We start from the raw sequence: 23834 nt of genomic DNA on the forward strand, positions 1-23834 counted from the left end.
ATAACCATGACGTGGTCTCACACAGCTCACAGCCTCCGTCTGGGATCCACAATAGTTTTGCCTTTATTTACTTCAACTCCAGAACGTAACAGACATTTATTTGAGGCAGGTCCTTATGTCTAATATGTAGGCTTGATATGTAGGCTAAGCCTCATTACTGATGACTTCTCCCTCTCCCTCCATTTCTTATGTTAAATTATTTCTCTGCCTCCTTTAGTAATAATGGTACACGTAATGAAAGTAGTTTATGTGCTGTAATGGAGGCAAGGCTCAGTGTATTGGAAGCGCTCCTCCACTTTGCTGCAGTAGACTGCCGTAACAAGACGTGTAGCTCTAAGCCCCTGGTTGGCATCCATAAACGGTCCTGTCATATACCAGGTTTGTATGAAGGATGAAAAATGACAGTATAAGGTAGTATAAATATACAAATAAATGCTGAAATAAACGGCTATTGGTTATAGCGACGTGATCGATTGGATGGATCTGCTACTAATGCATTGACTGATACACAGGAGCTTTGTCTTTCCAGTGTTGCCAATTTAGGGACTTTGACACGAGATTTAAATATATCAGTCAGTCAGTCTGGGACATTCCACATTATAGGGCTGGCCCTGCTGTTATGGTGTAGCCTACAATGAAGAGGTCCTGCAGTACCTTTTATTTGCCACAAGGTGTCAGTGAAGCCTAGTAATGAAAACATGCTTCTGTCACATTTCCACATTTGGAGAGTGTATCATTTCATTTTTTCAAATCATTTCAATTTTAACCTTTTTTTGTAGTTTTTTTTTAACCACAATTTTCTCCAGCAACTTCTGCCCAGGGTGTCAGTTACCAGAATCCTTAATCAAGTAAAGGGTACTGAATTGAAGCCTACTTGTTCTATGTGATGTGTGGGTAATTATTGTATTGTACTACAGTTATTTATTAACACTCCATCAATCAGCCAAAACCTTCTGGCAAATGAATCATAGCCAAGCTCATTAAATCACAGGTATATGGGTACACCAAAGCCTGCAAATTGTTATACAATCTATAATAATCTATGTCAGAGAGAAAAAATACTGCATTCATAATCCCAAACATACACAAATTTAACACAATGCGATTATACCCACAAGGATGCCACCTTCAAAAGATTTATAAATCGCATCAAATGGCTTCATTAATGGTTTATAAATAATTGAATACTAATTATTTATAGATCAGTTATAACCCATCAATAACAGCAGTTCTAAATGTTGGCAATCCATCAGGTAAAATTAATTTGTTTCCCACTTTCATGTAAGCAATCAAGTATATAATACATATAAATATAATCAAGTTGACAATTAATGGATTTTGGGGGGTTTTCCCCAATCTGGCAACCCAAAATTTGTTTTTATTAATGGCTTATAACTGTTTATATAAATGGTTAAGTAACATGTATGAAGCCAAGCAAAGTTCTTACAATGGGTGCCTTAAGAAAGAGTTGTGGCCAGTGCTGTTCTAGGTTTATTTATGTATATTATATGGCAAGATTGTATGATCCTTGTTTAATGTGATTTACCGGTTTCATTTGCAGCTCGGTGTGTCCAAGACAAATTTCTCTCCCTGGACAATAAAGTCTCATCTGATCTTATCATAGCACAGCTCGCACAATCTCACCCGCACACACTCCAACCACCACACGCCCCCACATGCAACCTCAGTTTCCCTTGTAATCGTCCTCTCCCCACCCCACCCCCGCAGCCCGTCCCTTTAAATATTCCAGCCCACAGGAGGAGCGCCAGAGCCTGGATCGACTTTGACCTGGGACACGGTGGACCCCACAGGTGCGCACACTGCGATGAGGCCGACTCTTCTGCCGCTGCTGCTGCCGCTGCTGCTCCGCTGCTCCGCCGGAGAAGTGGAGCCGTCTGCCCCCGCTGTAAGAGACTATTACATAGCAGCTGTAGAAATCGGCTGGGACTATCTCTACCTGGACGATGGTGACTCCGACCAAAGGTGAATGTTTCTTTGTTGAATTTTAGTAACCCACTATTTTTGGGCGGCACACTGTAGAAGTCTTTATAGGTCAGTTTGACCTTAATTTTAGAAGTTTTTAAAGCGTGTACTGTTCAATAAAGTGTGATGATATTACGACGATTGGTTTGCTTCCAATAAAGGGTCATATTTTACAGGAATTTATTAGAAGCTGGTTAAAATATTGACAGATGAATATAATGACAGTTAATTAAAAAAATGAAAACAGTTAAGATGGGTTTCTTGAGTGTTTTCTGGCAGTTTTCTTATTATTTGATTTGGTTTCACTAATATCCTGTATTTTGTTTTTGTTTGTTTGTTTTTTAGATGGCTCTCCAAAGATATTCCTCAAAAATACATCAAGGCAGTTTACAGGGAGTATACAGATTCCACATACAGTGTCCCCAAGCCAAGACCAGCATGGACAGGTAGGTCTCCTCCAATGATGTTCATTATTAGGCCACATATTTTGTATCTTTGTTTTGTGTTTTTCTCAAAGGATAATACCAATCTTTCAACGGCTGAACAAAAACTTTCATTTCATGGAAATGAAGTTTTCAGTTGTTTTATATTCACAACAGGGATTTTGTAGACATGCACGGCGCCTGTTTTCAACCCAAATAAGAAAACTTCATAGTTACTAGTTCTGTTTCAGAGCACGTATCTTCTGATTTTTATTACTATTAGTATGAATTCTTAAAGAAAGTTGTGTCCACTGGTTGCAGGTATTCAAGGCCCGGTGATCGTTGCGCAGGCTGGTGACCGGGTGGTGGTCCACTTCAAAAACCTGGCCTCTCAGCCTTACAGTATCAGCCCTTTAGGAATCACCTACTGGAAACAGTCTGAAGGTATAGTGAAGTGAACGGGAGGAAAAGTTGTTATCTTTTGGACGTGAACTTTTAAACCTTAAAGCGATGCATCACAAACTGTATGTTAGTCAGCTACATTCTGTTTTTTGTGGCCAAGTGATACCAAGAACTTTACTCAGCTTTTTGACTCATACTCAGCTCTTAATGTGAAGTCCAGGTTATACCCTAGATGAGAAAATGGAAAAAAAAAAAACACAAGAAGCCTATAAGTTTAATGTTCCACTGTGACTTAGATGAAGGTGAGGTCAGATAGCCACACACGTTTTGTTTCTGAGCCAAAAATGAGCAAAGAATCAGTTCACTGCAAAAGACAAGAATGTTAATGTAAACTTAATCGAATTACTGCCCACTTACTGGTAATAGTCATGAATGGTTTGATTAAGATATTCAAAGCTAAGTGTAAATGGTTTAGGAATCATCAAGAAAAAAGTTTTAGCTTCCCAAAAAGTTGCCTCCTCATTCTTTAGAAATTGCAGCAGGCAACGGTTATCATTATCTTGTGTGTGCAGATTCTGTGCAGCACTTTAGAGCCAAACAGTCAGTCTGTTACAGCGCAAGTTTTCTCCATGAAACGTGCGGTTAAAAATATCTAAATGATTGAATATCCTTGTTCTAAGAAGCTTTTGGGGATAAATCCCCTTCACGGCAGCCGCTGACATATATCCTAATGCTGCAGTCACTTCCAGTAAACGGCTCATGTCTCCCTGCCTCAGGCTTGACTCTTAGAATGCAGTTTTATCATAATCTGAAAAGCTGCTTCTGTCACGTCCAGCAATGAGGTTTCACAAAGCAGATCTAATCAGCCTAATATTGAGGGTGTGCACCTGTGTGTGTGTGTGTGTGTGTGTGTGTGTGTGTGTGTGTGTGTGTGTGTGTGCGCACGTGTTGGATTGAAGTCATTGTTGCATATCATCATGAGTCAGAGCTTCCCCTGGATGTGGTTTTTACATCAGCACAGACTGTGGTTTTACGTTATTCCTGATACGATTTACTTAACTGAAGTTGCAATTTTAAACATTCCCATATGAAAAACATTTATTTTTTCTATTGTGATGTCACACAGCTGATTGATTGATTTGATTTATTTATTTTTAATTACACTCTCTCTTTTTCTCAAAGAGGAGAGAATTGCATTCATTTAATTTATCCCTTTATCCTGCAGTGACTGTAGTTTTCCTGCTTTCACCCACTTGTACTGCTGAATGACTACACAGACTCATGCTGTGTCTTCTCTTTCCAGGAGTCGGGTATGATGACTCCACAGCGGGTCAGGAGAAGGAGGATGACGCCGTCTCTCCAGGAGCATACTATGAGTATGTGTGGGATATCAGCCCTAAGGATGGCCCCACCACCAGCGACCCTGACTGCCTCACCTACTCCTACTCATCCCAGGTGGACACAGTCCGAGACGTCAACTCAGGACTCATCGGTGCCCTGCTCATCTGCAAATCAAGTCAGTAATTTGAGGACCAAAGGCAGCTTTGGTCTGTTATGGTCTTTTAAGTTCAATTTGCTCGACAACAGAGAGTACCATTCAGCCTGTGAAAACAGTTATATAGTCTCCTGTGTGGTTCTGGAAGGGGCTTTCCAAAGTCTTAAAACATAATGATTTCAGCTTGTACTTGAAGACTACAAACTTTATAAGAATTTCTGTGGTACCAGCTGCGGTTGTGAAATTGGTAGAACATTGACATTTGCCAGTCAGGGATTGTCCAATAGCATCTCACGAAAGATGCTACAGAGATGTTGGAAATGTAGGATCCAGTGTTTTGAAAGTTTAAATTATACTTGAGACCACACGTTTCCCTACAGACAAACATTTTGTCTCATATTTATTGTGTCTTTATATCATTTATTGTTATGTAAAGCTCTCTCTAATGTTGATCATGCACATTGCACCTCATCTCATCATCTCAATTACCTATAAACACATACAGGTACAGAAACAGACAGAAAGACACAGATTTTTGTTGAAGTTATGCTAACATTTAGAACGAGCAAGAAGCAGAAATCATTTCATCACTTGGATTAAACCTGGTATAACTTTGGTTTCTGGCTGATGTCAGATCTAAATCCATATTACTAAGCCCAGGCCTTTGCTGAAAAGTGTCATTTGGCTGTGGTTGGTTAGCTTAGCTGTTCTTTCAATCTCAAAATATCCATACTATCTTATTGCATAATCTCTGGCTGCACTATGGCATTGCAAACATGCTATCACATCTTGGTCTTTACACCTCTTATTGTGTCTTATATCTGCATTACGTGTGTATGTTTTCCCAGGTGCCTTCACAGACGAAGGCCTGAGGAGAAATCCAGCATTCGTCCTGCTGTTTGCAGTGTTTGATGAGACCAAGAGCTGGTATGGAGAGATAGGAGAGAGGATGAGCAGAGAGAAGTTCAAGAGGAGCCAAGGCAGGAAGGAATACCACACCATCAATGGATATGTCAACTCTACGTTACCAGGTAATGAACCAGACTGGCTGCAGACAGAGAGCTTGTTCCATGAAGGGTTGTAATGTTAAGTGTTGTGTTGTGTTTGGTCTGCACAGGAATTTGGCCTCATTTTCTTTCTCTCTCTCTGTTGTGTGCCTGTGTGCCTGTGTGTGTGTTTGTGTGTGTGTGTGTGTGTGTGTGTGTGTAGGTTTGACAATGTGTCAAGGCCGAAATCATGTGTTTTGGCATTTGGTTGGGGTGGGCACGGCTCCAGAAATCCACTCCATTCAGTTTCAGGATCACACTCTGCAGGTAATTCAGTCATAACAAACAGACTTTAAAGAGGCAATTAGAGAAGATTTTTTTAAATCCTTAATATCCAAAATAAGAATGCTACGGGCTGAATCTTAAAAATATAAAGATTGAAATAAATGATCCAGTAACAGATCAACAGATGCAATTTCTGGATGATTTTTACTCAGTGAAGTCATACTCTGCTTTGTTGAGGCAAGAATCAGTGCCTCTTTTTCTAGTTTTGCACAAGTTGAGGGCTTCATAAATTATTTCAGATTGTTTAAATGATTGTCCCTACATGCCCATTAACACTGAACAGAAATGTGATGTCACAAATAACTCAAAAACAGACATGCCAAAACCATAGAGTACTCTGTTAAACCTGCAGTGCTCCAGTGGGCTTCTGTAATTATATAATGTACGGTCTAAAGTATGCAACATAACAATGAAGATGTTAATCTCATGTGCTTTGAAAGCTTCTTTTCTGTTAATTTAATTCTCATTTCACAAATAGCAGGCAGGATGATTATACAGGAGGAAATAGATTCTTTTTTTACCTGTTACAAACCAATTTATAATTTCTGATCTAATTTATTATTATCATGTTCTTTCTCAAACAGTCTTGACTAAAATCTAATACACTGGCTTTGTTTTTTCAGGTGTTGACTCATCGTAAAGTCACCATGGAGGTGACCCCTATGACCTTCATCACTGCAGAAATGAGACCCACCACTGAAGGCCGCTTCCTTATCAGTTGCCAGATACATGCTCACCGTCACGGTACGGACAAACATCTGTTTGATAAAAATTATTTTCATCTCTTCAGTCTGAGTCATACATCTGATTGTTGTGGTGCATTACTGCTCTACCTAGATGGTATGAACGCCTTCTTCACGGTGGAGAAATGCCCCGAACCCGTCATTGTGCCAGGACCTGACGTGCGAAACGTCAAACACGGGGATTACGGGGGCAAAAGTGAAGACTACACTGATGAAGATGATTTATTCAACACCATAAGCTATCAGCCTAAGAAGCCACATCTGCAAGCGAGATCCAACAGAGGACAGCAGTCTCAAACCTGGCAGCATTATATCGCAGCTGAAGAGGTCACCTGGGACTACGCTCCTCATCTCACACCCACAGACAGGTAGGAAAGATGGAGGAAGGGAAGGAAGAAGAGGATCAGGAAGTGGCTCACTGAATTGATTTGAATTAAATGGATTGCTTGCAATAAAGTGATTGTGTTTTTTTTTCTCTGCTACATCAGTGAATTGCAATCCACATATTTGCCTGCATCCCCCCATCACCTGGACTACAAGTATAAAAAGGTGGTGTATGTCGAATACACCGATGGATCTTTCACTCAGAGGAAGAACCCTGCCAAGAATTTAATGGGCCCACTCCTGAGAGGGAAAATCAATGATCAGTTCCATGTGAGTGAGTCAAGTTTTGAAGGACAGATAATCTGGGAATTTGTCTGTTTTGCATGAGAAGTATGAGCTAAATCAAAAGAAATTTTAACAAAAACAGAATTAAGAACTGGTATTGTGAAAGTACAAATTCTTTGTTTGCCTTTCTATTGCTCTTCCACTGATTTAAACTGTGTCTCCAGATCACTTTCAGAAACCTGGCCAGTCGCCCTTTCAACATCTACCCCAACGGCCTTACCAAGATCGCTCCACTGCAGAGAACCACAACTGGTAATCTTAAACACAGACATAAACCAACAGACAAAACGAATGTAATTCTCAGAATTCAAATACCTCTTAATTAGAGATCCAGTAGATAGGTAAAATCATCTTTACCTTCTTTAATGTGACATATTTCCAAGTATAATGTAAAATGTGAAGGTTTATCATCGCAAGAGGAATTTTCAAATTGTTCAGGGATTTGATTGGCTCACTCAGAAGAGTGTGTTTTTATAGTCAAGTCACTTCAAATCACATTTATTAGATTTATTCAATATGTCCCACAGTACAAGATAAGTCATCAAAACTATTACCATGTTTTACTCAAAGACATGACAGAAGGATTGTTTTGGGCATATATTCACATAAAAATGTGTATTTCCTTTGAGTCTTTAAAGCCACTATGTGTAGAATTTAAAGACAGAGAGAAGAGATGAAAGGGCAGAAACAACAAATAGCATTTACTTTTTCTGGAATTCTTTAATTTTTTTAATACCGAAGACTTACGACATCAAAATACTCACAAAGATTGAGTGTGAAAGTTAATTTGAAAGATGCTACAACCACATAAAAAATTGTACACGTAGTGGTTTTAAAATCATGTGTTATTCCTAATATATTGCTTTTGAGTGTAAATATCCAAGGAGGGTCCCTCAGAAGGAACATTAAACTAATAAAATATCTATATGATTTAAAAGATAATCCACCAAATTGAATTAAGATAATGCTTAAGAATTAAAATGAGGAAATTTAGATGTATGATGTTTTCAACATACTATGTTTGTGTTGTTTGTGTCATGCTGTTTGTCTGCTTGCTGCCAAATTCCCAACATCAAAACTTGATCTACTCTCATCTTATTCAACAGATGCAGAGAAGGACTTACGCTCCATGGCAGTGCCCCCCAATGGAACATTTGGCTACGTTTGGAAGCTAACACCAGATGACGGGCCCTTGGAGGGAGACCCCCAGTGTCTGACCACGCTGTATCAGAGCACCATCTCACCAGAGAGGGACTTGGCATCGGGGCTGGTAGGCACCCTGCTCATCTGCAAGTATGAGGCCATCGACACCAGAGGACGCCTGGTGAGAAGAATTTGAATACAACATAGCACTTATAGACAGAAGAGGAAGATCCAAGCTGCAGTGTTGCCTCCACTAATGTAATTTTATGTCTTGTGTTTACTGAATCTTTTGTTGCATGTAGTTGGGGCCGGATAAAGAGTGGAGCTTGATATTTGCTGTGTTTGATGAGAACAGAAGTTGGTACTTTAACGAAAACATGCAGAAATCCAGCCAAAGCTTCTCTAACACCACAGATGCTGAATTCTACAACTCCAATGTCATCTACAGTGAGTTCACTTTGGAGTTCAGTTTGTATATTTACTTCTTAATGGTTGTCAGTGGAACAATGGTCACAGTGACATACAGTATCAGTGAACTACTTTGGATTTCCATTCTCTTCCAGGTGTGAATGGTATCATGTTCAGCGGGCGTCAGTTTGTGATGTGTCAAACTGATGTCACCTTCTGGCATGTGGCCAGCGTGGGCACCCAAAGTGACTTTCTCTCTGTATACTTCACGGGAAACCTGTTTCAGTACCAAGGCCTCTACAAGTCCGTCCTCACCCTTTTCCCCATGACTGGCGTGACCATTCCCATGGAGACTGAGCTGACAGGTGAGATCACAGATTCAAGTTTTGGCCTTTTAAACCTGTGGTCGTATTTAAAAATGACACTGCGTCTGCCTGTGTGCCCCCCAAACTCCATAACTGTGTTATTTTTGTACAATCAAAAACCACAAATAAAAGCATTATCAGAATAACTTAAATATGCTGTAATCAGATAAAACTCCTACACATGGTGGCTTCACATGGCAACACAGATTGTTACTTATTTGCCTTAAATGTGGGAAATATAACAATTTTTGGGGGTTGAATTGTTTGAAAAACTTTGGTGCAACACACATCGGCAGCATCTTAGTGGGGAGTGACGTCTGATGGACATCTGTATCGTATACTCAGCATGTTGAGTAGTCAAGGTGTGTGCATGGTAGCAGGGATGTGCCTGTGAAGCATAAATGTGATTAAAAAATATTTTGCTTTTGAGCATTAAGGCCACTATCCTGTTTCCCAGCATTGACATGCATCAAGGCATTTTGGATATGCTACTGTTCTTTCTTCCAAGATGCGGCTGGTGATTGGGTTTACATGAAAAGCAATAGGTGTGAGTGTTTTGATGCATGTCATGCACTGCCAGTGCATACACTCAAATCATATTAACGCTTGACTTTCTCTTTGCTCAGGTGAGTGGGAGATCAGTGCTTTCGACGGCAGCCTCAAGAGCCGGGGGATGAGCATCCATTACACAGTTCGTCCTTGCGACAATGGAGACCTCCCACTAGTCGATCGAGACAGAGATGAAGATGATATCAGTGATTATATAGATCAGATTGATCTACTGCCAAGGGGCAGAAGGTCACAAAATAACACAGTTTTGGTTCGTGTGTGCAAGAAACCCCCAGCTATCAACAATACTCAGTCAGGAAACTTCACTAATGATAAAACTGAAGGGACTGGGGCCTCTGAAGGACAGATATGTCAGCTGAAGAGAGTGTCAGTAACAGGAGGAGATCCAAACAGGGTGTCAGAGGGAGAAATCCCACAGGATATCTTGGAGAAAATAGATAGAGATAGAGAGTTGACAGTTACTCAGAATGGGACTGAACCTGTAGAAAACCACGGGGGCAGACAGAGAAGACAGGCAGAGGGAAACCGGACAGATGGGGACATTCTCTCTGGAGCCTCAGAAGCTGGAGGAACTGGGACAGAGACTGGTGGACAGTCTGCAGAAAACAAGACTGACACTGATGCAGAGGTAAAGTCCAAGGAAAGGAGTGAAATGAATCTGACAAAAGAGGAGCTTCTAAAGAGCAACGAGATCTTACTGAACAGCAATCCACTGTTGACAAAAACAATCTCAACTGTGGAACCAAGCAGTTCAGAAGAAATGGATGAAAACTTTGTACTGCAAAACTACATTCAGTCTGAACCTGATCGACTTTCAGTGGATCTGCTGGCTTTGGACACCAACTACACTGCTGATAACAACAATGAAACACAGATTGACCTGTCTTTAGAGTATGATGACTACAGCTATCAGGTACTATTTTCTGTATGTCTTGTGTACATTTTTCAAGTACATATAATACCATACGCCAGATAGCAACTGCCACAAACCCAAACTCTTCGTCCTCACCTTTAATTATGTAAATATTTGTTTTTTTATAGATGAACAGCACACATATGTCTGCCACAGGCCATGTGAACCCACGCTCAGGAGGCATCAAATATCGCACTTACTACATTGCTGCAGAGGAGATCACCTGGGACTACGGCATCAGAAAACCACATCAGTTCATCAAACCCAGGTAGGAATAAGATTTCATTGAGGTTTTTCTTCACTTTCCGATAGTGAGTTATGTAGCTCTGACTTTTGAAAGCTCCTCTCAGCCTTATACAAAAATGTTAAATGTTGGGATGTTAAATTTCTAACTGTATCCATCTTAATATGGTGATGTTGTCATGTTAGCATGATAAAAAGCTATGCAAATGTTAGCATGTAGAAGTGATAATAATATAACATAAGCAGTCTACTGTGTCTAATTAAGTGTTATACAGCGTAGATTGGTGAAAGCTGAGCCAAGTCTGACAATATAGAGCTAAACCTGACAATCTGAGTCTCAGATGTCCTGAAATAATCCGTATTAAATCAGCAGTACTGACTGAACTCCTTCCTTTAGAGAGATGCGTCGAGGTATGAGGAAGTTCCTGCCAGAGTATAAGAAGGTGGTGTTTCAGGCCTACAGGGGTGAAGACTTCCTAAATCCCATAAGCAGGGGAGAGATTCAACAACACCTGGGACTCATGGGACCTTTCATCAAAGCTGAGATTAATGATCTTGTCACTGTGAGTGATACTGTTGCCTACGCAAAATAAAATGATAAACTAATGATGTTTTTTTCTTTAGTCATGGTAGCTACTATCTTCAATCTTCAATTTACAGCAAATTTTTCATGAAACAGCCAAAGTACGAGATATAACTACTGTAGAAAATGTAGCTCTCTGCTCAAAACTGTCTCTGCTTTTGTGAAAAATTCCCCACTTTTGATTGGTGTTGGTAATCTCCCTGTTTTACTCAAGGTGATCTTTAAAAACAAGGCATCCAGGCCGTACTCCTTTCATCTTCAGGGAGTGTATGACCGCAGCCAGGGGGCCGGCATAGCCCAAACCTATGCCTCCTCTGCTCCACCTGGTGTCCCAGGAGAGCCCGTGGCTCCTGGTGAGGCGCGGACCTATAACTGGAGAATAACCAAGAAACAAGGACCAACTGACACTGAATTCGACTGCAAGACTGGGGCTTATTACTCCACTGTGGACAAGGTCTGTATGGGCCTTCACCTGCAGCCTTCACATGTTTCATGGATATACAGCATATACCTGTGTTTGCATGAATGTTATTTTTCTGTTTTGTCCATTACTGTCTCTTAATACATGTACATATGAACTTATCAAAAATAATTATTTTATTTTTTAATTTGTCATTTACAATTAAGTGAGGCACTAATTGCTTTGTTTATTATTATAACTGTCTCCATTTGGTTCTTATTTAATTTCAGCATAAGATTAGTCTGATTGTTTATTTGTAAGTTAATTTGTAATTGTTAAATCTCAAATAAATTCTTGTTTGTTCCTTGCAAGGGCATAAAATGGGAATCACAAAACATGTCCCATAAATTCACAAGCTTAATCTTTTTAATTATTGCCTAAAACCTTGACTGTATTTAAATGAAAAGGAGAAAATAAATATATCCTTCTATATTCAGGAGAAGGACCTACACTCAGGTCTGATCGGTCCTCTGGTGATCTGTAAGCCTGGCACCCTCTGGACTCGTCAGAACACACAGCTGGACGTCCAGGAGTTTTCCCTGCTCTTCCACACCTTTGATGAAACAAAAAGCTGGTACATGGAGGAGAATCTGCGACGGCACTGTGCCCCACCCTGTCAGGCCAACACCGAGGACCCCTGGTACCACATCAGCAATAAGTTTGCAGGTGGGTGATAATAGAGTTGATCGCTGGTGACATGTTTTAATTAAACTACTGCAGATTTGTTGCAATTGTTTTTATGAAACATTTTTATATATTTTAAATAAATGCTTATGATTTTTCCTTTTAGCGATAAATGGTTATGTGGCGGAGACACTTCCTGGTCTGTTGGTTGCCCAGCACCAGCGAGTGAGGTGGCACCTGCTGAATGTAGGAAGCGACGGCGAGTACCACGCTGTGCACTTCCATGGTTTGCCTTTCACCGTTCACACTGAACAGGAGCACCGTATGGGGGTCTACAACCTCTTCCCAGGTAAATACACACACACGCACACACACACACACACACACACATACACACACACACACACACACACACACGTGCACATTCATATTTATATGCCAATACTTTTAGTTCTGTCTTTCTGGTTATGTAACCCTGTCTTTCTAAGGATCTTTCTTGATTCCTATATTACATACTGTCTTGTTTATTTATTGCTCTTTGTCACCCATTAATCCCCCCCCCCCCCTCCAGGAGTGTTTGGCACAGTGGAAATGAGACCCCCCACAGTTGGCACATGGCTGGTTGAGTGCACCATAGGAGACTACCAGCTGGCTGGCATGAGGGCTAAACTGCTAGTGTATAATCCACGTAGGTACACATTTCATATATGGGTGAAAAATATTATTAATGAGTTAACTGGATTTCTTTTTAGTCATGCTAGTGGCTCAAGGAATGACAGTGTCAGTCTGTTCTGCCTGTGTCCAGCGCTTTGGTCCAGAGATAAAAAAAAAATCTCAGCAAAAAGGATTGAAATGAACCTGGTATATATTTCATTGTCTCAAGATGATGGATCTTAATGATTTTAGTGATCCCTTTACCAATAAGTCAAATTTTCCACTTTTCCAACAACAATGATTGAATTCCTTCAGCCTCATCTGTACTGACATTCTTAGATTAGCATGCTATCATCACATGTGCTAGCATGCATATTTTGCAGTATGTGTAATTTGGTGTGCTACTGGCCAAGTGTTTCCATTGTTGCCAGCTCATTACTTTGTTTTCTATTGCGTAATGAGTGTTTCAGCCTCATGGAGCTGCTGACCAGGCTACAGATATTTGGGCTTGAATAAGATTTCGCAACACTAGGAACTTCATCACTTACATGCCAACACCACAGCTGCTGCATTTTGAAGAGTTTCATCACATCATATGAAATATATCAGAGGCTTTTTCCCAAGCAATGTTTAATTTAGGAAACTTTTTATTGTAATGAGAAATTCATCCATTGTGAGGGCGCATTCTGAGGTAAACCAATACAGATGCTGTTGTCATTTCCAGAAATCTGTACTGTTCAGATGTGTTAAGTCCACAGAAATGGGAAAGGGAAATTTTTAAGTGATAATTGTGTATACTTGGAAATTTGCTGGAATTTTCTCTTACTGTCATGCAGGATGTGTCTTGCCTCTGGGGATGAAATCAGGAAGGATTGAGGATTCCCAGATCACGGCTTCAGATCACATAGGTAAGATGCTGTTTTTTTAAACTTTCATTAAACAGGGTAAACACACCAAGAAGGCCCTTAATACTTAGCAATATCTGCAGAGAGAGGACATGCTTACCACAAATACCCAGTGCAACGAAAATGAAAATACCTCAACTAGCTTTATGAAATCTTAAACCCTGGAAATTGCCCACATTAAGAGTTGGATTATAAATGTGTTTATACTTGTGTGTCCAGATAGGTGGGAGCCCAGCCTGGCGAGGCTGGACCAGTCGGGTTATATCAATGCCTGGATGGGCAGAAACAAGATGTCGTGGATACAGGTTAGACATACAGCCTTTCTCTACACTTTATCTGCTACAGTATATGGTGCAACAATATCAGTTAAATTCTCTTTGTAACATTCATGTTTAAAACAGTAATCAAGCACAGTGAAATGTTATGTCATGTAATGTGTGTTTTGTTAGATCGACCTCCAGAGGCCGACCCTGCTGCATGGTATTCAGACACAGGGAGTCAGATCAAAGCTGAGGGACCACTACATCACGTTCTTCACCATCTCCTACAGTCTGGACCAGGATACTTGGGTCACCTACAAAGGAAACACCACCAGGCAGAACAATGTATGTCCTCTAATGTGATACCTCAGTAGGATTAAGGTTAATATTTGTCAGTAATAAAATGTTGATTCTTCAGGAAATTTGTTCCTCAGCATACAAGTAGTCGTGGAACATGCAGTTCCCAGATCACCAGATAAACAGACCACGTGACCACTGACATTATTTCCAGTTGTATTTACATACACATTATATATTCTATATCTAGAAACAGCTTCAACAATCTGCTTCATGTGTCAGGAAGATGGAGCCTTCAGTCTGTAGACTAGAACTCAAAACTCATAAGACTTCAAAAGTGAAACTGTTGCAAAGCATTTGACTTACTTACTATTTTAAAACTGATGACTCCATCATTAAAATTTAAAGTATCCCACACAAATGACCTTCTAATAACCTAACAAGTAGTTTTGTGTTTTGAAGTCCATTAACTACAAATTCTGAATACTATACAGTTTTTGCAGATCAGCTACGAGCAGGTGCCACTGTCCTTGGCTGTGCATTTGTGATGTCAGAAAATCTGGGAAATGGTTGTCCATTGGAGTTTGGGCAGTGTTCACTGTGTTGTAAACTGTTTTTGTGGCTCTGGTTTAGGTATTTTATGGCAACATGGACAGCTCCAGGGTGAAAAACAACCACTTTTTCCCACCATTTGTGGCTCGCTACATCAAGATTCAGCCATTAAACTATGTGCAAAAGCCTGCTCTCCGACTGGAGCTTCTGGGCTGCGATCTCAACAGTGAGTTGTAACAAACAGTGACAGAATTTACCGAAGTCTTTATTTAACTGTATGAAAGTGCTGAGAATGACTGTTTGTATGTGTGTGTGTGTGTGTGTGTGTTTGTGTGTGTGGCCAGGCTGCTCGCTCCCTCTCGGGCTCCAGAGGCTGATTCCTGACAGCAGCTTCAGTGCCTCCTCATCTCATTCATCTCTGCTGAGCACTTGGAGCCCCAGCCTCGCCCGGCTCCATCAGGGAGGCAGAGCCAACGCCTGGAGGCCAAAGGTGAACATAACACACATAAACACATATGTTAATAAATACACGCATACTGTTCATGAAATCCAAATTTATAATACACGCAAAGCAAAATCAGTGTTCTTGGAAAACAATTCAATTCAGTTCAGTTTTATTTGCATAGCACCAAATCACAACATACATTATCTCAATGCACTTTACAGGGTAAGGTCAAGATCTTACAATATTATAGAGAGAAACTGAACAGTTCCCACAATGAGCAAGCACTTGGAGGAAAAACTTGTTGAGTTATTTGTGTGTGCCTCAGCGACACTGTTTGAGAAACACCAACACAATCAGTGTTACTTCATCTGCCGTTTGTTCCATATGTCGCACTATGTTAAGAACCAGTGTCATGCATTATTATTGCTCCCTCACATTCTCCTCTCTCTGTCCCTATATTATTTTTGCCTTTTATCATTTCTTCCTCTCCTCTCGTCTCAAAGCTTATCGCTTTCACACTTTGCAGCACTGAACTCTAGAGGTGTGATTTGTCCCTCTGTCAAACTGTTGAGCTGTTATTAAAAGTCACACGGCAAACAGTATGTAGCACTTATGATTCATTGACAGGGGTCAAACACTTTGGGCTGATTATTATCTCGAAGTGTCCTCAAAGGGCTGTAAAGGTCTGAACAGATAGCTTCATATTATGTGTGAAGTCTTTTCTGTTTTTAATGTCCTCAGAGGTTTAGGGGCATTTATCCTTTAACTGTATCCGCATTCAGCATTCAGTCATTGTCATTAACATTAGCCTAAACAGGAACAAAGCACTTCTTGTAAATATGTTCCAGGATACAGACTGTAATGGGGCCCACCTTGATTTACTTTTCCTTGTTTATATAAATGCGAGTGGTTTGGCGTTTAAATAGGCTTTTAAAAATCTCTGGCTCTCCTCACACTGGGTTTCAGCTTTGAATCATTTTTAATTGTTGGGACTTTTCCTGAAACCAAGCAACCTTTTCCTCATCATTTGTTTTTTTCGGAAATGATGGATACAACAAATCGTCCCCACACAAACAGTTCTTCTGGTTTTACCCGATTATATCATGGCAAAACAACACACTGCCAGAAACCTAGTTTATAAGTTTCTTAGTGTTTTTAGAGAAATGTGGGAGGGGAAGTGATGCGGTGTTCCCTTGTGCCATCTCCGCATCTGTTTCTTTTTTTCCTTCATGGCCTTTGTAGTCCAAGGCTGGAGCAAATCTGTGTCTCATCCTGCTCAAGCATAAGAACAAACCAGCTGTTTTAGCCCTACTCTGTGATGTCCCTCTCTGTTGCCCCGAGTTCACTTGAGTTTTGCGAGGACCTTGGTATAGTGTCTTTGTTTGTATATTTCGTCTTTGTTCTTTTATGTTAATATTTTACTTTCTGAGATCTAAAAATGTCCCCCCCCTTCACGCCAGAACAACAATCCCCACGAGTGGCTGCAGGTCGACCTGGGGAAAATCAGACGTATCACAGGGGTCATAACCCAAGGAGCACGATCACTGTTGACCCAGATGATGGTGACGGAGTTCTCAGTCACCGTCAGTCATGATGGACACTCCTGGAGCAGCGTGTTAGAGGACAGGTCCCAAAGAGAACAGGTAGACCACACAGACACTTGGACTCTGTATTATAGAGCTGACAGCCCATCACAAGAGTCCTATTAAAGCTTGGTAACACAGTGTACTAAATGCTGGTATGACGCTTGAAAATCCCTGTAACTAATAAAAGTTCTGGGCAAATAATCAGTTCTTAGTATCATGACTTCCAAAATCCACATCTGTTGAACTCTAATACCCAGATCTGCATGAAAAAAAATATTTTCTGGATCTAATCTGCAACCTGAGCCCTTCAGTGTTAATTTATTACAATTCTTCTTAACTCCCTGCTTTTCCCTCCGTTCCTGTTTATTCCATCCTCAGATCTTCACAGGAAACAACGATCCAGAGGAGGAGGCTGTCACACTTTTTGATCCTCCTCTGTTTGGCCGCTACCTTCGTATCCACCCACGGGGCTGGATCAACGACATCGCCCTGCGTCTGGAGGTCCTGGGCTGTGAGGCACAGCAGGTGCTCTGACTCCACTGGACAAACTCAGCAACCGGCATGCAGCAGCATTTTAGAAGCAGCGTTTGTGTGTGAGCGTTTGTGTGTGCATGAAGTATCTTAGTTTTGTTGGTTGATGAGAAATGTTTCATTGTTATGATGAACACTTCTTAAGTTATATATATATTGTTTGAAATTGAATGAGAAAAGCTATTACTTCTGTAGCCACAACTTTGTTTACATTTTCACCTTTTTGCCAGTGTGGCGTTTGGTCATTTTACTACTGTTCAGAAGAAGAATCCTGTCCAAAAAGACAGGAGATAAGTATGCTTGAGGTCATATTAAAATGGATATAATATGTGAATATTTTATTTCACAGCTGAGCTACACAGTATTTGCTTTCACAGCTGGGCTAACTGCAGAGCAAACCTTTTGAATGTAAGCTTGTGTAAATATTTCAGACCCAGAAGGATGTATACAGTTTGACTAGTAGTTGTATATGATGGGGAAAGTTTGTATTAATGTTTTTTTTTTGCTTTATTAGAGTTTATATAAACAATGAATCTTAAAAGAGTTTCAGTGGCATTTATTCCACACCTCAGGTGTGAATTAAACATTCTTGTACACACAAACACAAAAATACGAGGACACACATTTTCCCTCCAGCTGAAGGCAGAATTTGAACTATTATGTGTTTTTTCAAAACTCTACCAAGTTCAGGTAGACGTTTGAACATGGGCAGCTTCAAACAAACACCTCTCTCTGTCCTTCACTTTTGTTTTCTTCCTTCTTGCCAGTACATTATCTTTGTTCTTTCTTCTGTCCATCTGACTTCAGTCCAAAATGTTCCTGAACTGTTATTTTGACTTATCCACCTCCACCAGGTCCTCCTGGTAGAAACAATGAACAGCTCAGCTCCAACATTGTTCTCTCTTCAAATATGCAGCGAGGAAAAACAAGTACGCTCACAGATCAGAATGACAATCATGAGGTGACTGGAAGGGAAACAGTAGTAGCAAGAGTAAGATCAACAAGGTGTGTGTGTGTGTGTGTGTGTGTGTGTGTGTGTGTGTGTGTGTGTGTGTGTGTGTGTGTGTGTGTGTGTGTGTGTGTGTGTGTGTGTGTGTGTGTGTGTGTGCGCGGTGTATTTTGGGTCTTATGGTGTGAAACTTGAAAACAAGAGCAACATGTTTGTAGGTGCAACCAAGCTTTATCAACTCACTATCAGCTGAGGAAGTTTCCAGGGTGGGGGTGTGTTTCATTTGGAGGACAGAGTATTGCCAGACAGGATGTGTGTTGGCAGAGACATAGCAGTAGCACATTATGCCTGGCTGTCACATTTTATCTCTCTGAAAACAACAGCACATGGTCCGTTATCTCAGCGAATTGACAGAGCACCTGTAATCAACTCCAGCTGAATAATTGTGGGATTGTGTTTGCAGCGTGTGAAAGACCCAACGACACAAGCCAAGCACATGCACTGGAGACTGAGCACGGGTGGGCTTTCACATGACTTACTCATTAACTCTCAATTCTGTCTATACTCCCTATCTTTATTGATTTAAATGTATGTGATAGGTAACTCCTCCCTATCCGTCACTACCTGATGACTGACACCTGGGTCACTCCTACAGAGGTCAGGTGTGGGTATTTAAGTTCAGTTCAGAAGTGTTGTGCTGGTTTCCTGACACACCTGGCTGTTGTATGATGATTGTATTTCTTTTCCTTTGCAGTTGGGGAGAAGAGAGAGAGAGAGAGCCCACAAACATCTGTATATACTGTTGATTGTTACAGACAAAATAATAATAGTAATACTGATAGATATAATGGTGTTATCAACCTCTATATAAATTCTTCTATGCAGTTTGTGCTGGATCATTTTTCATCTTTTATTGGTATAATTTAATCTATTTACTTATTGGTTAGGGCCAGATTCCCTTTACACTGCCATGTGATAAACTTATGCACATTTTGATGATGTGCAATCACATCAGTCTGTTTCTGGTTTAGTTAGGTTTGTAGTGGGGCAGAGAGGCCTTCCATTAGTCAGCCCTCCTGCCAGGGGTAGCCGTTTTAAAAGTCTTTGTCTTTATTATATGCATAAGTAAATCCATCCAGTAAATGCCCTTGGATGCAATTCCCAAGGTGGCATAGTAGAACTTTAACACAGACTGGTATTTAGCCCTTGGTCACATGTATAATAATTAATTTCTTAACTTTAAGATAGCATTTTGTTTCAGGTTCTTCTGGAAAATCGACATGCAGAGGCTAACAACCTACTTAAGACGGTTAATCCAACACAGAGAACATCGTTTTTATTATTGATTAAACTGTTGATATTTGATTAATCATTTTTTAGCCTCAAAAATCTCATTAGAATTTCCCAGAGCCCAAGTTCATGTCTTCATATTGCTTGTTTTGTCCAACCAACAGCCAAAAACCCAAAAGTAGTCAACTACTAAAATAAAGAAAGGCAGCCAGGTGTCACATTTGAGAAGCTGGAACCAGTGAAATTAGTTAAACAAATAATAATTTCAACTACCGCAGGTGTTAGAACTGGACTGCATTGGCTGTTGATTCATAAATTCACGTGATCCTTTTCAACCACGAAGGTCTTTTAAAGGATAGTATATCCCAGCTTCCTCTTCTTTCTTCTGCTTTCAGTTTGCAACAGTCTAGAAGCCCAGGCTTGCCTCTGTCAGGGAAGCCAACGTTACAGTGTTACAAAATAGTTGTGCAAATTTCTGAAAAAAGTATGGCTTTCATCACACTTATTATTTGTTTCAGTTTTCAAAGAAATAAACATCTTGTTCATTCAAGGAATGCTGATTTTCATAAACGGTCCAGAATGTGGATGCTGTTGAATAAACCCAGCCATTCTTTTTGAAATTGTATTTGACCAGACCGAACCTGACACACTCTTTCTGATTTAGAAAAAGTCGACTGTCAAATTCTACAATAATCAGGTCTGAAATTTCCAAACATGACAAATGTGTGATCTGGAGTTTCAAATTCACTCTGACATTGACTGTGCTGTGAATGTTGAACCTGGTGAATGATTGCCTCCCTTTTCTTTGTTACACAAAGCCTGCCAACACAACCTGCGACAACAGTGTAAAGGACTCTGTCGCTATCTCTGTGTTGGCAGAGCAGTGAGGGATAGTTCTCATGAAGTGGCAGGGACAAAAAGAAAACCAGCTTTATCACCCTCTTTACATCACTTCCTGTCATGATTCGAAGGGTCCCTGAGGACCCAGAGGCCCCTGGATATAACTTAAAAAAAACAAACAGAAGAAGACCTTATTGACAGTTTTCTTTGTGTTTTTCTCTGTTGAGGTGACATTTACAACATTATTTAAAGTGACAACATCAGTGTGTGTACACACTTTGTTTCCCTATTAAGCAGAAGTACAATAATAGAATATACTGTAACTATAATATACATCTGGGTAAGCAACTGGCCTTTTTCATGTCCAAAACCAATCAATACCTGCATAGCAACGGACTAAGATATTCTGGGTTTAACTTGACCTTTAACGAGAGATGTTCCAATACCATTTTTTCCAATACTGATACCTGAACTCATGTAGCTGTAAAACTGAGTGCTGAAAATTTAACAGCTGCATACTGCTAACCCTGTATGGATGTGACACGATCGCTGTCATTGTTGTATGGAATGGCTCGAGTTAAACCCTCTAAAAAACATGAACAGACACATGAATTGAAATAAATAGCACTTCCTACATTAGTGATTCTAACACTAATGCAACCCTTCGAAATGAAAAACTTGCATAATGTACACATTACCTTTTGACTGATGGGACTTAACTGCCAAATTGCTGACATTTTGCTAATTGCTAACGTTGCACTATTTTCCTTAAATCAAACTTCTTCACCACTCTAACTGCCAGTGGCTGCACAGTGCAACTTTATGTGTAAGCTACAGTTTTAGAGCAGCAAATTAAGAATTTTATTTCTAGGGTTTTATTTCCAGATTTGTGTACTCACTGATGGCCAATACTGTATTTTAGGCAGTATCAGTATCGGAACAACCCTACCTTCAACATCCACCCCGAGCCACATATGAACACTAATCATTTCTATGACTAACACAAAGCATGCCGTTTTCTTTCTAACTGAAACTGTATGATTTCAGTTTTTCCATAAATTGCATCACCATTCTTTATCATTTTAAACTTCCTTGTTAATACCTAAGAATTGTTCAAGAATTGCTGACGGACACTTGCTGTGTGTGTATGTGTCTGTGCATATGTAATTCCCATAAGTTTCAACTGTGATGACACCAGTTAACCGGATAAAAAAAGTTTCACAACCACAGAAAACATTACTGCTTGTCAGCTGCAATCTGAAAACTATATAATTTTATCATAAAATATAATGAATAGTTAAGATTATTCAGTAAATTATGTGTGATAATATCAGGTATCAAGTATGACATTGATATCATAAGTGGTAAAATTATTATCTTTGATATCACTTTGGAGGGGTCTATTATATTATTTAACTTTGATTTGAAGATTATAAATGTGCTCGAAACTGAAGCATGAAACTGATGAGTTGCACAGAGTTTATAGGTATTGCTAATTTTCAACTCTTGTCCCTTGTTAGGCTTTTACATGTTCAGTGCAATTCATCAAAACAGTCAATTTTCATTATCATAAGACCACAACACACTACAAATATGAAAGTAGAGTAAAATACTATGTTGAAATGCATTGATTGTGATGTTTAGTCTAAGAAGAGACAACAACAACAGCACAAACAGACACACTAATGATATAATCAAACAATTAGCTAAAAATATACAGATGTACAGTCTAAAAAGAGACAACAACCACATAACAAGCAGACAAATAGTCAAACCAAAGCAATCAACAATAGATATATTTCCTAGAAATGGGTACAGCTTTGGTTTGCTTTTAGCCAGCACTTAACCTTTGTTGTAAAGGAATTTATATCTGGGGTAAATTTGATTGAAGTTGGTAATGTGTTCCAAAGTTGACAGCCCTTTATGGAGAAAGCTGATTATCCAAATTTATCCACGCTGCTAGTCACTCTGTTACTGTCTTGCCTTTGAATATATCTGGAAAGAGACTCTGGGGCTAAACTATTGATACATGTATAAGAAAGCAAAGATGAATAAAGCTATCAAAACTAAGAAAATTGTATCTTTTCTTTAGTGTCAGTGATGCCATCAGACAGGCTTTTTGTCCATCACTTTCAATGTCTGATTGTATGAGAATATGAGGGGTCTGACTTTATGGTGATGCTTGAACCGATACTGTGATACAATATCAAAAATGTGCAATAATCATAGAGTGCATATAAAACTGAATTTGAAATAATTGACCTCCTCTATTTTTTTTTTTCTTCAAGTTTTCAGGTGAGCCCGGTTTTCTAATTGAGAAACTGGAAACTGTCTTTTTCAAATTTGAAACAAGATGAATATGTTACAACTGATGGATATCACCAAAGTAAGCAGGTCGAAACTCGGCCGCTTTGCTGGGTGATTTAGCTGATACATATATGACTGAATCATCTGCATAAAGCTGACAATTGGCCTAGAGGCAAATTGGAGGCAAAAACAAATTAAAGAGTAGTGGACCCAAAATTGAACCTCGGGGGATACCCTTTCTGTTGCTTATGATGATTTCTATTGGTCATTTTTGTTTTATATATATACACAGTACATATATATATATATATATACATATGTATATGTATATGTGTGTGTGTGTGTGTGTGTGTGTGTGTGTGTGTGTGTGTGTGTGTGTGTGTGTGTGTGTGTGTGTGTGAGTACAAATGTTCTTTTATCTAAGGTCTTAATAAATAACATGCATTTAAAATATATTAAATATATTCATATTTTATTCCTGAAATGTCCCTATATGCTACGCTATATAAATCTCTATGAGCAAGACATATAGACATTAAGTATATTCTAAATTGACATATAACTTATCATTGTCTGAACTCAATTATTCAAGTTATTGGTCTCAGAGCCTTGAGCACCTTGTTGAAGACCAGATCCTTCATGTGAGGTCAATAAAAATGGTTCACTCAAAGAAATAAGTGAGGGAGGACCCCTACTGGACAATCCACAGTGTTACATTAGTTATTGCACTGAACGGTGGCATGGAGACACCTATCGGCCAGCATGTACATTCACAAATATACAGTTTTATGGCTATAGCCTGCATTTGTACAATCTGTACCCACCCAACTCAGTGCATTCATCCTAAAATAATTATACAGTAGC

The 23834-nt window shown here is 39.7% G+C and overlaps 1 protein-coding gene across 1 annotated transcript; it reads left to right on the plus strand.

Annotated features, from left to right (window-relative positions):
- The first annotated feature begins 1761 nt into the window (after positions 1–1761).
- LOC111232364 (coagulation factor VIII-like) lies at positions 1762–18127 on the plus strand. Its single transcript, XM_022759850.1, has 27 exons — positions 1762–1983; positions 2329–2429; positions 2727–2849; positions 4111–4323; positions 5151–5333; positions 5512–5615; positions 6257–6377; positions 6471–6744; positions 6865–7030; positions 7210–7297; positions 8152–8369; positions 8491–8635; positions 8752–8961; positions 9588–10444; positions 10573–10712; positions 11085–11250; positions 11485–11724; positions 12168–12396; positions 12521–12703; positions 12926–13042; positions 13845–13916; positions 14133–14218; positions 14363–14518; positions 15104–15248; positions 15367–15512; positions 16928–17110; positions 17432–18127. Exons 1-27 carry the CDS (start codon positions 1826–1828, stop codon positions 17585–17587), a joined length of 4980 nt encoding a protein of 1659 aa, XP_022615571.1. The 5' UTR covers positions 1762–1825; the 3' UTR covers positions 17588–18127.
- The last annotated feature ends 5707 nt before the right edge of the window (positions 18128–23834 follow it).

Source organism: Seriola dumerili, unplaced genomic scaffold, assembly GCF_002260705.1.
Source record: "Seriola dumerili isolate Sdu_G_001 unplaced genomic scaffold, Sdu_1.0 BDQW01000331.1, whole genome shotgun sequence".
NCBI lineage: Eukaryota > Metazoa > Chordata > Actinopteri > Carangiformes > Carangidae > Seriola > Seriola dumerili.